Source organism: Lepidochelys kempii, chromosome 8 (genome assembly GCF_965140285.1).
Source record: "Lepidochelys kempii isolate rLepKem1 chromosome 8, rLepKem1.hap1, whole genome shotgun sequence".
Classification (NCBI taxonomy): domain Eukaryota; kingdom Metazoa; phylum Chordata; order Testudines; family Cheloniidae; genus Lepidochelys; species Lepidochelys kempii.
The window spans coordinates 48,754,637-48,769,135 of record NC_136387.1 but is presented as its reverse complement, the minus strand read 5'-3'; the positions used below and the strand labels follow the sequence as shown (position 1 = coordinate 48,769,135).

Below are 14,499 nucleotides of genomic sequence, written 5' to 3'. Positions count from 1 at the left end.
AGGAAGAGGAATTATTTAAGGTGACACGAAGGACCGATGGGATGAAATTAAGAAAAGGGCTGATGGGTTAAAGTTCTGTAATGGTGAGCTCTTTCAGGCTGTAGAATAGTTTCCTTTAGGAAGGGGTAGGTGTTGCTTGGGACATTTAGGACTAGGTTGGATATAAACACTAGGACATGCACTGAAGGGAAACAATCCTGCAGTGGCCAAGTGACAAGACTAAAGGACTTAATTTCTATGAGGGTGCTATCTCTAGGGCTGCAGACAAGGACTGTTCTCAGGACCCAGATGCCTGCAACCAAGTCTGCATGTAAGAACTGAAAACACAACACTATGAGAACCTGTCTCCTCCCTCACACTCACTGCAGTCCTATGAGCACAGTGCGTGCCCCTTTGGTGTTGCCAGTGGGATCCATGTTCCTCTCTGAATGCTCTAGGCAGAATGAAGAGTGACAGTAATGCAGGATCAGAAGTGGAGAGACAAGGTGAGCATGAACAGTGATGCCACCACTGCAGTCCTGATCAGGAGGGGAAAGGGTTTTTGATAACTGGCACAAGCCCCCTTTCTTGATATTTAGTTTGTTGCTATGATTTGAGTCCTGATATGCCAGTGAAAAGTCACCAGCACAGTTGTGTCTTGAGGAAGCATCTCCCACTGGGAGAGATGCAGTGCACCTACCTAAAGCAATTCCTCCATGAGGGGGCGCTCCACACTTCAAAGCCTCAAGCAGGTGGGAAAGCAGCTCAGGATCCTCCTGAAACATTACACACAAAATGTCATCTTGAGCAACAAACGCTTGTATTGGATATGGAAGGGAGGCTGAGTCATCCACTACTTGGGACTGAGAGTCACATTTCATTACCTGTATTACCATGGTGGTGGTCACTTGACATCCTTCCCTGCTCCCCACTACCATCACTGTCATAATAGATAACAAAGAAGCTCTACCACCTAAAGTAACTTGTCCGAAGCAAACAAGCTATCATTCAGTAATATATGTGAAACTATTTCAGAAGGCAACGCTAGTTATAAGTTATGTTTTGTATCAAAAGCCAGTAACTAGTTGCTTGATGTTTTATACACAATAAATGCTTCTTTGACAAGCTCCCAACTTCCTTAGTGAGACACCAGGAATTAGATGAACTCCAGGGTTCAGCAACCCAGTAGCACAGGGTTTTTTAATTGAAACTATAAGTCATTGTATACTGGTACTATAGGCACACATGATTCTTCACCTCTTGTGTGAGTTATGGTCGTTTCCTCACACTTCATGGAAGACAGAACTGGTATTCCACCTCCAGTCCTATATAGATTTGGGAGACAGTGTTGCCTATTGGATAGCACACTGGACTGAGACTTGGGAAACCTACGTTCTATTCCCAGCTTTGCTGGTGACCTTGGACAAGTGACTTCATAGCTCTGTGCCTCAGTTTCCCCATCTGTAAAGTACTTTAAGATCTAAAGATGAAAAACAGTATATAAAAGATAGATATCATGAGCATCACCATTCTCAGGGAGCTAGGAGGGAAGAAATTTACATGCATGACTCCCAAAATCATGAGAGGAGTGAGAGATATCAATCTCAACAGAGGAATAAGCCAGTGTATCGTATCAATGGGACCACTCACGTAAGTAAACAGGTGCATAAATGTTTGCGAGATTGGGTGTTATAATTTTTTACTTTACAGAGTCCCTTTAGTGTCTTCACAAATAGGGCATCTGTGTGTCAATGAGATGCTCCAATTGGCACAACATTGTTGTTAGTAAACCTAATTCCTCTGGATTTCTATAACCAATAATTGCACCATTTGCAAACTAGTTTGAGGTTTTTAAATGTGTCTATTTTAATTTAAAAATTCCGAGAGGGCATAGGAAACTTTTGCAGGCTGTTACCTTCAGCACTGTCTCAAGAACAAAACGTTGCTGCTCTGCATTATGGATTCGGATGGAACCACCTCCAATCTCACTGCCATTCAGCACAAGATCATAGTGCTGGCTACGGACCTGGAGGATGGGAGACAGACAAGTGCATTAGCATGCCCGGGGTGCAGTTCACTGTGCTCAGATTATTCGTAGCTCAGATTGCCAACAGTCTGATGAAAAAAAAGACACATTACAATTTTGCTTTATCAACGATATCTCAGACATTTGGAGGGGTCCAACAGGATGTTTAAACCACTACCAGGAGGAATCTTTCCAACTAATTCCATTGTGGGTCTCAAATTTCATGCTTTGATAAGTGAAGAATGCTTATCCTGGACCTGATCCAAAGCCCACTGAAGCCAAGAGAAAGATGCATTTCTGTGGGCTTTGGATCAGCATTGCACAATGCCAGGCAGAGTGCAAGTAGTTGCTGTGCAAGCCTCCCTTCTCCCCCCCTCACAGCTCTCCCAGTGCCTCATTTGTGATATTGCTCTCTCCCTCTTGCTGATGCAGTTCCAGGAACCACACACAGCCATGGCACCACCAACTGGCGCACCACCAATCCTGATCTGCGACACACTCAGGAAGCCAAATGCAGGGCTTCTCCCTCAGAAAGTCCTTCATAGATTGAACAAACTCCCACTAAGACTTGGTTGCGGCCACTGTTCTCATTGCAACTGGATTCTTAGGAAAGTTGTAAAACAAAACAAAACCCCCAAAACCCTTTCTGCAGATGTTGCTGTTATTCCCCCAAATCTCCTGGGACTGGCAGTACTGACAATTAATCAAATCCCTCTCTTACTGCCCCTGGGTAGTGAAGCCCTTAGGTTGCTCCTGTTAAATGACCCCTTACATCTGAGCTCAAGATCAAGACTGTACTACTGAAGCAGAAACACATCAGATAGTAACTGCCTAATCCTTACAGCTCTACAGACGAATGTAACACCCATCTTCAGAGACTTGTAGGGAAGAGTTCTGACCCAGTTTTGCCTTCCAGTGAAACTCCTCTATATCAATTGTTTCCCATAAGTCTTCAGGAAGTAAGCCAGTTAACTGGTGACACACACTTAGGTATTTGCCAGTTCTGGGTAACCTGGGATCCACCTTTCCTCAGCAGATATGTAGAATGCATATTTTATTTCCATTAATTAATGTCCCTTAATACAGCAGCTAAAGTTGCACCTTGCACACTTTTTCAAGGAAAGTCAATTTGAAAAAATTAAGCCAGAGTGAAAGGCATGATGGTCATAGTCACCTTTGCAGGCTCAGAGTACAGGAGCCCGGTGTCTGACGGGTGAGGGGCCGTGAAGGGGTGATGAGCAGATTCCAGTTTTGCAGGGTTTTCTTCCTTGGGAAGGAATAGCGGGAAATCCACCACCCACAGGAAGTGAAAAGCAGTGGGATCACGGAGCACCAGGCCTCTCGACTCCAGAAAGTTCGCACACTCCAAGCGCATATTTCCTAACACCAAGCACTGAAAATGGGGGGGGGGGGGGGGAGGAGGGAAAGGAAATAGAGAGAGACTGATGAAGTCCAGTTTAATGTCATGAGCAGAGAGCTCTAGGGAGGGTCTCATCGTATCCTCTGGTGGGGGTGTGTGTGTGTGTGTGTTAATTTTCTACAGAGACAGGATCACACACACACACACACACACACACACACACGCCATCATGTCAGTTTCACTGCATTTTTTGCATTAGCTGCATCATCTTTAGAAGGCATCACCCTTTTGCTGAGACAGCATCATAACAGGGGAGGCATTTGTGTAGCTACTGCCAGTCCTCAGCATTCTAGATTCTGCAAAGTAAGGCTGAACAGGAGCTGGAAAGTTCATCTTTCCCAAATGCTCCAGTCTCATTGGGACAACGCCTGGCCAACCACAGTGATTCACAGGATAAAAAGACACTCTGCCCCTCTATTGCATCTTTTGTGCATGGATCTCAAAGCACTTCACAAACATTATTTACTTCTCACAACACTTTAGTGAGTTAAGACAGCAATAATATCCCCATTTTACATATCAGGAAATGGAGGCACAGAGAGGCAGGGCAACCTCACACAAGGTCCAGAATACGTTAATGGCAAAGCCAGGAATAGACTCCAAGACTAAGTCACAGCTTCCTGGCTCTAACAACTAGATACAACTTTGCTTCCCTAATCAACAACAGCAAGAATTGCAAGCACAGTTTTCAGAGATAATACTTAATCGGGAGTATCCTGACATCCACATCAGGGTCAGATCCTCTGCTGATGTAAGCCAGTCTATCTTCATTATATCGATTTGCATGAGCTGAGGATCTGGCTCCAGGACCAGAACTGATTTTTAAACATGAAATAGTGTGGTTTTCACCACCTTGACTGGTATGTTTTCTATTTTAAAACCTTTCTTACAGCTGACTAACACAAGCATTAAGATCCTAGTTGCGAGCTGTACTTACTTTGTATTCCCATGTTAGGATCAGAGGAAATTCAGACTGTTTAACTATAATCCCTATATCAGAGCTGTAGCTGAGACCATTAGTCTCTATCGAGAGTTGGACACTCATTTAAAGTCATATTTCCATAAGAGATACTATCCCCGCTTTGAGGAAAGGACTTCCTAAGCAGAGAGGAGGGCTCTCTTTAGCCACAGTACCCTGAATTCACAAAGTGAGCTAGAGAGAAAAATGGTCACTCTATTTGGGCTTGTGCCTCACAACTCTGGATAGTGGAAGCACTTTGCATGACCACACACCTTGTCACCTGCTCCTGCTGCTTGGAAGAGAACACATTTACATTTGTCCAGGTTCTCTTCCCAGTTCTGCTCTTGATGTGTGATTTGGGCAAGTCACTTCATCTCTCAGTGCCTCCCTCTCCCCATCTATGAAAAGGAATTCATAGCACCTCTCTCACAGGGGGTTGTGGGACTTCGTTCATTAATCTTTGCAGCGTGCTCGGAGATCCTCAGGTGGAAGGAATTACAAATATGCTAGGTATTAATATTAACAGACAGTGATGTTCAGTCCTCACAGCCAGCCAGGGATTTCCCTACCACTTTTTCATGCTCTCCAGCTGCCAGCAGGACCACATCATCTGCCTGGACCTTCAGTGCTTGGATGAGTTCCGACTGCTGCTCCTCACTGAGAAACTTGCTGAACGGAGATTTCAAGCTCTCATCAGGCTTCAGGATCAAGTGTAAAACTTCCTATTGCAAAAGAGAGGCAAAGATGTGAAGCATGTTCAGTTCCTGCAGTACATCCACACATCTGATCAGGTTGCTCCTTGTCTTTGTGTTGCTGAGAGACTGTCTCTTTCTCTCTCAGCAGAGGATGTATTATTAAAAACCTCCTACATCCTGAAGTTCTTATATCCTATAAAACCACCTAACATAATTTACCATCTCATTTACTAGAATACTCAAGGGCACTTTAGGAATACACAGAACCATTATGCAGTGCACAATGAATACATACAGCTGCCTGGCTATTTACCTTCAACAGACAAGAAGTTGCCATCACCTATATTAATTGGTCTCAAAACAAGATGATTTTATGTACACAAAGTGGAAAACTTAACTTACTTTTCTATCTAGTATCTGATGCAGATTCCAAGCAACACTTTATGCATTTTACCTGCCCCTTTCAGATGAACTCTTTACAGTGTAGAAGGTTTGTGCCTCACCTGATTAAACTGGGATTTTGCAGATTCCTTTAAAGACTCAAAATCTTTATTTTGAAGATGTCTCTGGAAAAAAGGGGAAAAAATAGAGACATTAAACAGTTATAACTGCTGTAAGTCAAGTCAGAAACTGAATCCAGTGGCTCAGCTCACTTTCCTACATGAAGCACTCGATTTCAGAATTACTTTTTTGGGAGACATGACGAACATTCCATTTTTGCTTTTTTAAATACACACCACATCACCACCTAATGGGATGCCTCAGACTTGCGCCTTTCATTGCCAAACTAACAATAACTAGTGAGAAACTGCGGTTGGAGAGCTCTAGCCTGTGCAGCAAGAGTGCAAGGAGATAAATCAGAATCTACCACCCTCTGTACCCAACATACATTTTATCACATGATACACTTATTTGATACTGTCCTCCTTTGTAAAATGCTTTGAGATCTAATGAAAAGTGCTATATAGGAGCTAGGTATGGTTGTATGTTTGTAAGAGGAATAACCCTACTACTACTTTGCAAACCCCTTGCAATCTTTCACTTTTCTTGCACCACTGTTGTTCAAGCCCATGTGTTACAAAACGGAGTCAGCTATAATTTGGAGAGTCACAGTGCATCAACTGTTAGATACAAACTCCTCCTAGATTATTAGGAGTTGAAAGTCATGCCCATATATTACTCCTGGGAGAATTCTGCACCAAACATTTAAAAATTCTGTGCACAGTATTTTAAAATTCTGTGTATTTGTCAAATAACATAATATAATCACACCTATTTCAATTATTTTTGGTCATTTATTTCAAAATACTGGTCAGCAAGTATGTCGGTAACAATACAGACAACAAAAAAGATTCAGGAAACGTTTCTGACAAATAGATTCCTTAGTAGGCATATTAATACAGAACTCTGAGTAATAATTCATTTAAACTACAATACAGAAACATATATCCCACACCCCTCAGAAGCAATGTGAAGGCTTGGGGGAGTCAGGGGTAATGGAGGAGCTGAGGGAGAGGGAAGCAAATTGCAGGGAAGGAGCCTGGGTGTGAACTTGGAGGGTTGTTGGATATGGGTGGGGAAAAGTATGGAACAGGTTTGTTTGTTTTTTGGGGGGGGGGGGGGGAGGGATTGTTAGGGAGCTTCCCCCATGGAGACCCTGGCTGACCCCAAGCCCTTCCCATTCAGTCAGGCACCTCTGCCCCATCCCCATGTGTCCCTGCATCCCTATGTGTCCCTCCACCCCCACTCAGAAACCCACTCCCTCCATCCCCATGTGGCCCTGCACCCGCTTTCCCTATGTGGCTCTGTACCCCCACCCAGCCACTCTCCTGTCCCTATGTGTCCTTGTACCCCCTCCCCCATGTGTCTCTGTGCCCCCACTCAGCCCACTCTGTCCCTATGTAGCTCTGCACCTCCTCCCCCATCACCATGTGGCCCTGAACCTCCCTCCCACCTGTGGCCCTGTGCTTCCACTCCCATTCAGCCCCTGCCCCAGTCTGTCCTCCTCCATTAGCTCTTATGAGCCTGTCTGACCTCCCCAGCACCCCACACCATCTGTCTCCCTATAGCCCCGGTCCCACTACAGCCCCTGAGCTCGCCTGACAGGTGCTGCGAAGAAGGCAGGCTCTTTCTCTTCCCTAGCTGGCTGGGAGCTGCTGCTGTGTTCTATCACCACAACGCCCTCTGAAGGACAAAAGACAGAACGGCAGCAACATTTTGGCAGCTTTTTTCTGCGCAAAAAATTAAAAAATATGCGAAGCTCATTAATTATGCATGTGTGCCGTATTCCTCCAGTAGTAATATATTACTGAGGTACACTGGACTGCATAGGCGCCAACTTCCCCTCTTTTCCGTGGGTGCTCGACCCCACCCTGCCCCAAGCCCTGCCCCCACTCCACCCCTTCCATGAGCCCCCATGCCAACCCCTTTCTCAAAGTCCCCACCCCAACTCCACCCCCTCCCTGCTCCTATTCCAACTCCTTCTGCAAATCCCTGCCCCAGCCCTGCCTCTTTCCTGCATCCTCCCCTGAGCTCACCATATTCCCAGTCTTCCCCCCACCCTCCCAGAGTGTGCAAACAGTTGTTTGGCGGTGGCTGGGGGGGGGAAACGATGGGAGGTAGGCAGAGGAGCGGGCATGCAGTGCGCTCAAGGGGGGAGGAGGAGGAGGTGGGGTGCCTATGCTGGACTGTATCTATATCAACCTATGGAGTCGGTGCCTATGCTGGACTGTATCTTGACCTTTAAGGAATACCTTACCAAGATGTCACTCAAAACAAGGAACAACCTGATCAGCAAACTAGTTGGGTTTACCTGGGGAACCAATGAGCAGACACTTAGCACAAGGCAAGCCAAGAGTGTCTTTTCTGCAGCAGGGTATTGCTCAGCTCCTCTCACACAAGACTAGTAGATACTCAGCTGAATGAAACCATGCATATAACAATAGGTACCATGAGACCGACCGAGCAGGCTTGGCTGCCAATCCTATCCAACATTGCCTCTTCTGACATCAGACAACAAGTCACCTTGCAGAATCTGCTCCTTAAAGTGCAAGACATGACACAGCTACCGCTGTTTAAAGAGTTGTTGAATCCACTTGGCTACCATCTCAGCTCAAACCATCCTATTTGGACAATGCCCTTAAGGAACTTTGATATCACCGCCAGGTGACAAGAACAAGCTTCAAACATAGCCAATGCCTATCTCATGACAGATCCAGCAGTCCAGCCCCCTGGTTTTGATTTTCTATGCCATCTTTGGGTAAAACTCAATTGCTTCAGATGTGCTGCTAATGACTATATGTGGGGCCTTCGTGACTTTGCCTTTGTGGTCCGTTAGAAAATGTAGATAATATACCTGCAGGTTGCAACCACTGGCAAAGGCTACCAGGTTCCCTTATGGACTTGTACAACGCCCTTCCCATAGCTTCTGAATCGTTAAGACACTTCAGCTAACTCGCTTACTTGACTGTTTATGTAGATGCAATTGCAATATATATAAGGCATGTCAAGTGATTAAAAACATTAATAGCGTCATTAATTGCACTGTTAAACAATAATAGAATACCATTTATTTAAATATTTTTGGATATTTTCTACATTTTCAAATATATCGATTTCAATTACAACACAGAATTGAAAGTGTACAGTGCTCACTTTATATTTATTTTTAATGACAAATATTTGCACTGTAAAAAACAAAAGAAATAGCATTTTTCAATTCACCTCATACAGGTACTGTAGTGCAATCTCTTTATCATGAAAGTTGAACCTACAAATGTAGAATTATGTAAAAAAAAACAAAACCCACAACAAAACCTGCATTCAAAAACAAAACAATGTAAAACTTTAGAGCATACAAGCCCACTCAGTCCTACTTCTTCTTTAACCACTTGCTGAGACAAACAAGTTTGTTTACATTTGCAGGAGATTTGCTGCCCTCTTCTTATTTACAATGTCACCTGAAAGTGAGAACAGGCATTCGCATGGCTCTGTTGTAGCTGGTGTCGCAAGATATTTACATGCCAGATGCGTTAAAGATTCATATGTCTCTTCATGCTTCAACCACCATTCCAGAGGACATGCATCCATATTGATGATGGATTCTGCTTGATAACGATCCAAAGCAGTGCGGACTGACACATGTTCATTTACGTCATCTGAGTCAGATGCCATCTGCAAAAGGTTGATTTTCTTTTTTGGTGGTTCGGGTTCTGTAGTTTCTGCATTGGAGTATGGCTCTTTTATTTTGAAAGCATGCTCCACACCTCATCCCTCTCAGATTTTGGAAGGCACTGCAGATTCTTAAACCTTGGTTCAAGTGCTGTAGCTATCATTAAAATCTCACATTGATACATTCTTTGCGTTTTGTCAAATCTACAGTGAAAATGTTCTTAAAACAAACAACATGTGCTGGGTCATCATCTGAGACTGCTATAACATGAAATGATGACAGAATGCAGGTAAAACAGCGCAGGAGACATTCAATTCTCCCCCAAGGAGTTCAGTCATTAAGTAATTCAAGCATTATTTTTTTAACGAGCATCATCGGCATGGAAGCATGAAGGGGCATATGAATGTTTAGCATATCTGGCATGTAAATATCTCGCGACGCCAGCTACAACAGAGCAGGCAGCAAATCTCCTGCAAATGTAAACAAACTTGTTTGTCTCAGCAAGTGGCTAAAGAAGAAGTAGGACTGAGTGGCTCTAAAGTTTTACATTGTTTTGTTTTTGAGTTCAGTTATGTAACAAAAAAAAAAATAATCTACATTTGTAAATTGCACCTTCACGATAAAAAGATCGCACTACAGTATTGTATGAGATGAACTGAAAAATACTATTTTTTCATCATTTTTTAACAGTGCAAATATTTGTAATAAAAAATAATAATATAAAGCGAGCACAGTGCACTTTGTATTCTGTGTTGCAATTGAAATCAAAATATTAAAAAAAGGTAGAAAAACATCCAAAAATATTTAATAAATTTCAATTGGTATTCTATCGTTTAACAGTGCGATTAAAACTGTGATTAATCACAATTACTTTTTTTATATATAAATATATACATAAAATAGAAAGTAACAATTACTTCTGGATTTACAGTCAAGCTTGGATTTGATCTTTGACCTTAGTGTTATGAGTTACTGTAGTAATGATCTCCACACAGGTAACAAACGCCCACATGGGAGGGAGCTGTTATCTGCGGGTCTGTATCACCAGTCCAGGAAGGAGTGATGCCTTGCTCAAGTCTGTTTCAGACCCTTGCTTCTGGGCACAATTTGTTATTCAAGCCCAAAACAAAACTGCTCCTCTAACCAAAGCAGGCTGCAGTCCCCCCAGAGGCTTTTCCCCTTGGCCTCTCTCAGCTCCGTCTGGGTTCTTGCCCTAACCAAGGGACACTGCGGTTTCTCTAGCTCAGCTGAGTTCTTGCCGGCCTTTATAAGGACCAGATGCTCTTCACACTATTACCTGATGACCTAACACCACAACCTCAACTGAGAGGCAACTAATTGGTCAGAGGTGGGACTAGGTCAATGTCCCCAGAAAGGGGCCAGTCACACTGTGACAAAGGGATTGTTATTAAATCAATACAACTTATTAATTTTTAAAATTTACTTTCTTTATACTGTGCTTTGCCACTAACAATACAGAACTACACCACTCACCACTCCCTGAGGAATGCAAATGGCTTTGACAGAGCCTTGGGGCTTGTTGACAGCATTCTGCACAAATCCGATTTCCGTCCTCCTAAACACGTCACTGACATCAGTTATCTGAGAAAGAGCACATAAAAGAAAAGAGATGTCAGGAACATGCAGTGGGGAACTGTTCCTGTGTCCTCCATTTGCAGCAGGATCTCCCGAGACAGCAAACCATGCTTCAAGGAACCACAGAGCATTTATAAAGAAACAAATGGAGCAGTCGTTTAGAAGTCACAGACTTCAGGAAGAGAAAGTCTAAATACGAGACTGAGTGAGAGACTGGATGGCTTAAGGGATTGCTAATGGAATCCAAAGACTTTCACGTCGAGGTGACCAGTCTGAACGTGGCTCTAGTCAGCAGTGGCCAAAGGGTGTCAGCAGATAGTATCGATGAGAGCTCCTATAAGACATGAGTTTGGTGATCTCAGCCCAAGTTCCCCAGAACACATACCCACAGTGGGATAACATCAGTTCAAATCAGCCATGATGCAGCCCTTTCAAATCTTCAAATAGCAGCAAGTATAAAATATTGTGTAACGTTTTTCAGTACTGCTTCCCCCATTACATTTATGAACAGTTATTTTCTGCACAATAATAATTATTGAAGAAAGAACCAAAATCACAACTGGTAAGAGTCTCAGAGGGACCAAGGACTGAACTGGACTGGGGAGACTAAACTAGCCTCTCTCTTGAGCAGGTCCTGCCAGGTCAGGAGCGAGACACATTGGTGAGCAATCCAGACAATTTTGCGGTTTCTATGGAAGATTCGAGGACTTCAGTTCCCAGCACTGTCAATCCTTCCTGCCCTACATGGCGTGTCCTTAGTGTTAATGTATCCTTGTTAGGATATAAATGAGAAAGACAGGACACCCCTCCCAAAAGAACAAGTTGGTTGGAAGATCCCAAATCCATCTTGCATCACCTGCCTTAATATCCCATTAGTACAGCTTCCAGTGACATAAGGGGCCAGCTACAATTGCAGGGCTTTCAGAACCTGTAGATGTTGTGACACCAAGACACACACACTTCCATTCATGTGGAGAAGTGGAGTATAAACAGAGATGATCAGGAAACACTAAAAAGGAGAAGGAGAAAGGATAGATGTTTCCAATGGGAGACAGCGCACCTTCATACCAAAGCGAGTGTCTGGCTTATCGGTCCCATACTCAGCCAATGCCTCAGCGTAGCTCATGGAAGGGAAAGGGGTGGTAATAGGGCTGCTCTCATTAGGCCAGGAATACTGGAGCAGGCCCTCAATCAGTCTCCGGATCCCAGCTTGGTCTACAAACGACATCTCAATATCGATCTTAAAGACATAACAAGAGGATCATTACACATTAGCTACAGGCACCAGGAAAGCTGCATTCTATTCCCCCCTAATAGCTCTTCTTGGGTCCCAAAGGCTTTGTATATAAAGTGATCATAAAGATGATTAGATTCAATATACTATATATACCACAACTGCCTTACACAAAGGGCATGTGGCTAACCTCACATAGTTAGATACATCATCACAGAGAATCCTGCCCAGGGTATCAGCAATAACCCCCTGTTCAGAAGCCTAATGACCATTTGTGAATTCAGGGCACAAGGAAAAGACTTGGAATGAGCTGGGCCAACCGGTCCTGTTCAGGAGCCAAAAGCCGTGAAGCACACTGCCCTGGGAGCTCCGGTGGAAGAGGAGCAGGCCAGCCCTGGAGAGCAGCACACGTTTCACCACCAAGGTGAACCAAACTAGCTGACACTGGTACCTGTAGCAGTTGAAACCATCCTTCATCCCAGACCTCAGTGAATACCCACTAGGACACGTGAAATACATGTCCCCAAACACAAGGCCCAATAATGTTTCTAAGGTGAACAGCGATGAACAAGTCTGATACCAAATGGATGGACTGTACCAGTGGTTCTTAACCAGGGGTTGTGTACCCCTGGGGGTACTCGGAGGTCTTCCAGCAGGTACTCAACTAATGTAGATCAATGTTTCTCAACCTGGGGCTTGCAGCCCTGTGGGCAGTCATGGGATGGGTTTGGGGGGGGTCGCAAATGCTGGGCTGGCATTAGGAGGTGGCAAGCAGGGCAACTGCCCAGGGCCCCATGCCATAGGGGCCTCCGGCAAAGTGATTGTATGCTTCAGCGCCAGGCTGCAGGGCTTTGGCTCCAGCCTTGAGAGGCAGGGCTTGGGCTTCAGGCAAGGCTCACATGTGAAAAATAGGCTCAATATCACACTGAAATGTATGTACAATACTTCTATTCCAATCAATTTATTTTATAATTATATGGTACAAATGAGAATGTTAGTGATTGTTCAGTAATAGGGGGCTGTGACACTTCTGTATTTTCATGTCTGATTTTGTAAGCAAGTAGTTTTTAAGTGAGATGAAACTGGGGGTACTCAAGACAAATCAGACACCTGATAGGGGTGCAGTCATCTGGAAGGTTGAGAACCACTGGGCTATACCAATAATACTTACAACTAACAATGCTGTTTGAAATCTAAGTGGCCTGAGACCTTGCCAGAGTTAAGCAGCTAAAGAGTCTGTTTGGGGATACGTTACCTGAGTGAACTCAGGCTGCCTATCTGGCTTTGAACCTTCATCTCGATAGCAACGGGCAACCTGAAAGTACCTGCAATTGAAATTAAAGGCACCCTAAATTAAATTGTGGCTACAGGATTGCACCCTCAGCAAGTTCATGGACGACACTAAGCTGGAGGGAGAGGTAAATACACTGGAGGGTAGGGGTAGGGTCCAGAGTGACCTAGTCAAATTGGACGATTGGGCCAAAAGAAATCTGATGAGGTTCAACAAGGACAAGTGCAGAGTCCTGCACTTAGGGCGGAATTCCATTCACTACTACAGGCTGGGGACTGACTGGCTAAGCAGCAGCTCTGCAGAAAAGTACTTGGGGATTACAGTGGAGGAGAAACTGGATATGAGTCAACAGTGTGTCCTTGTTGCCAAGAAGCTTAACGGCATATTGGGCTGCATTAGTAGGAGCACTGCCAGCAGACCGAGAGAAGTGATTATTCCCCTCTATTTGGCACTGGCGAGGCCACATCTGGAGTATTGCGTCCAGTTTTGGGGCCCCCACTATAGAAAGGATGTGGACAAATTGGAGAGAGTCCAGCAGAGGGCAACGAAAATGATTAGGGGGCTGGGGCACATGACTTACGAGAAGAGGCTGAGGGCACTGGGCTTATTTAGTTTACAGAAGAGAAGAGTGAGGGGGGATTTGATAGCAGCCTTCAACTACCAGAAGGAGGGTTTCAAAGAGGATGGAGCTAGGCTGTTCTCAGTGGTGGCAGATGACAGAACAAGGAGTAATGGTCTCAAGTTGCAGTGGGGGAGGTTTAGATTGGATAGGAAAAACTATTTCATCAGGAGGGTGGTGAAGCACTGGAAGGGGTTACCTAGGGAGGTGGTGGAATCTCCATCCTTAGAGATTTTTAAGGCCAGGCTTGACAAAGCCCGGCTGGGGGTTGGTCCTGCTTTGAGCAGGGGATTGGACTAGATGACATCCTGAGGTCTCTTCCAACCCTAATTTTCTATGATTCTAAGGTTCATTATGTAGTTCTGCCATGAGTGCAGGGGACTGGATTAGATCTCCTCTCAAGGTCCCTTCCAGTACTATGATTTCTCCTGATGATTCGTGCTGTAGATACCAACCAGGATAAGCCACCTTCCAGCAGTGACCTCTTGGAGGAGGCCAACATCTCAG

At 44.5% G+C, this 14,499-nt stretch overlaps 1 protein-coding gene across 7 annotated transcripts in view; it reads right to left on the bottom strand.

Moving 5' to 3' along the window:
- The window catches only part of DARS2 (aspartyl-tRNA synthetase 2, mitochondrial), a 33,473-nt gene that overhangs the window by 2,358 nt on the left and 16,616 nt on the right, over positions 1 to 14,499 (bottom strand). For 3 of the 7 annotated variants that reach the window (XR_013636163.1, XR_013636161.1, XR_013636162.1), the window contains 8 exons: positions 13,338 to 13,407; positions 11,909 to 12,088; positions 10,747 to 10,854; positions 5,585 to 5,647; positions 4,956 to 5,108; positions 3,180 to 3,398; positions 1,895 to 2,005; positions 680 to 1,459 (listed from right to left, as the gene is read on the bottom strand). Coding sequence is in view for 3 of the 7 variants with exons in the window: in XM_073356404.2 (XP_073212505.1) it covers positions 745 to 755; positions 1,237 to 1,459; positions 1,895 to 2,005; positions 3,180 to 3,398; positions 4,956 to 5,108; positions 5,585 to 5,647; positions 10,747 to 10,854; positions 11,909 to 12,088; positions 13,338 to 13,407 (1,138 nt within the window). In the remaining 4 variants the exon portion in view is untranslated. Of the gene's footprint in view, positions 1 to 678; positions 1,460 to 1,894; positions 2,006 to 3,179; positions 3,399 to 4,955; positions 5,109 to 5,584; positions 5,648 to 10,746; positions 10,855 to 11,908; positions 12,089 to 13,337; positions 13,408 to 14,499 lie in introns of those variants that run through there. The other 4 variants (XR_013636164.1, XM_073356404.2, XM_073356405.2 and 1 more) reach the window with 4 other exon arrangements.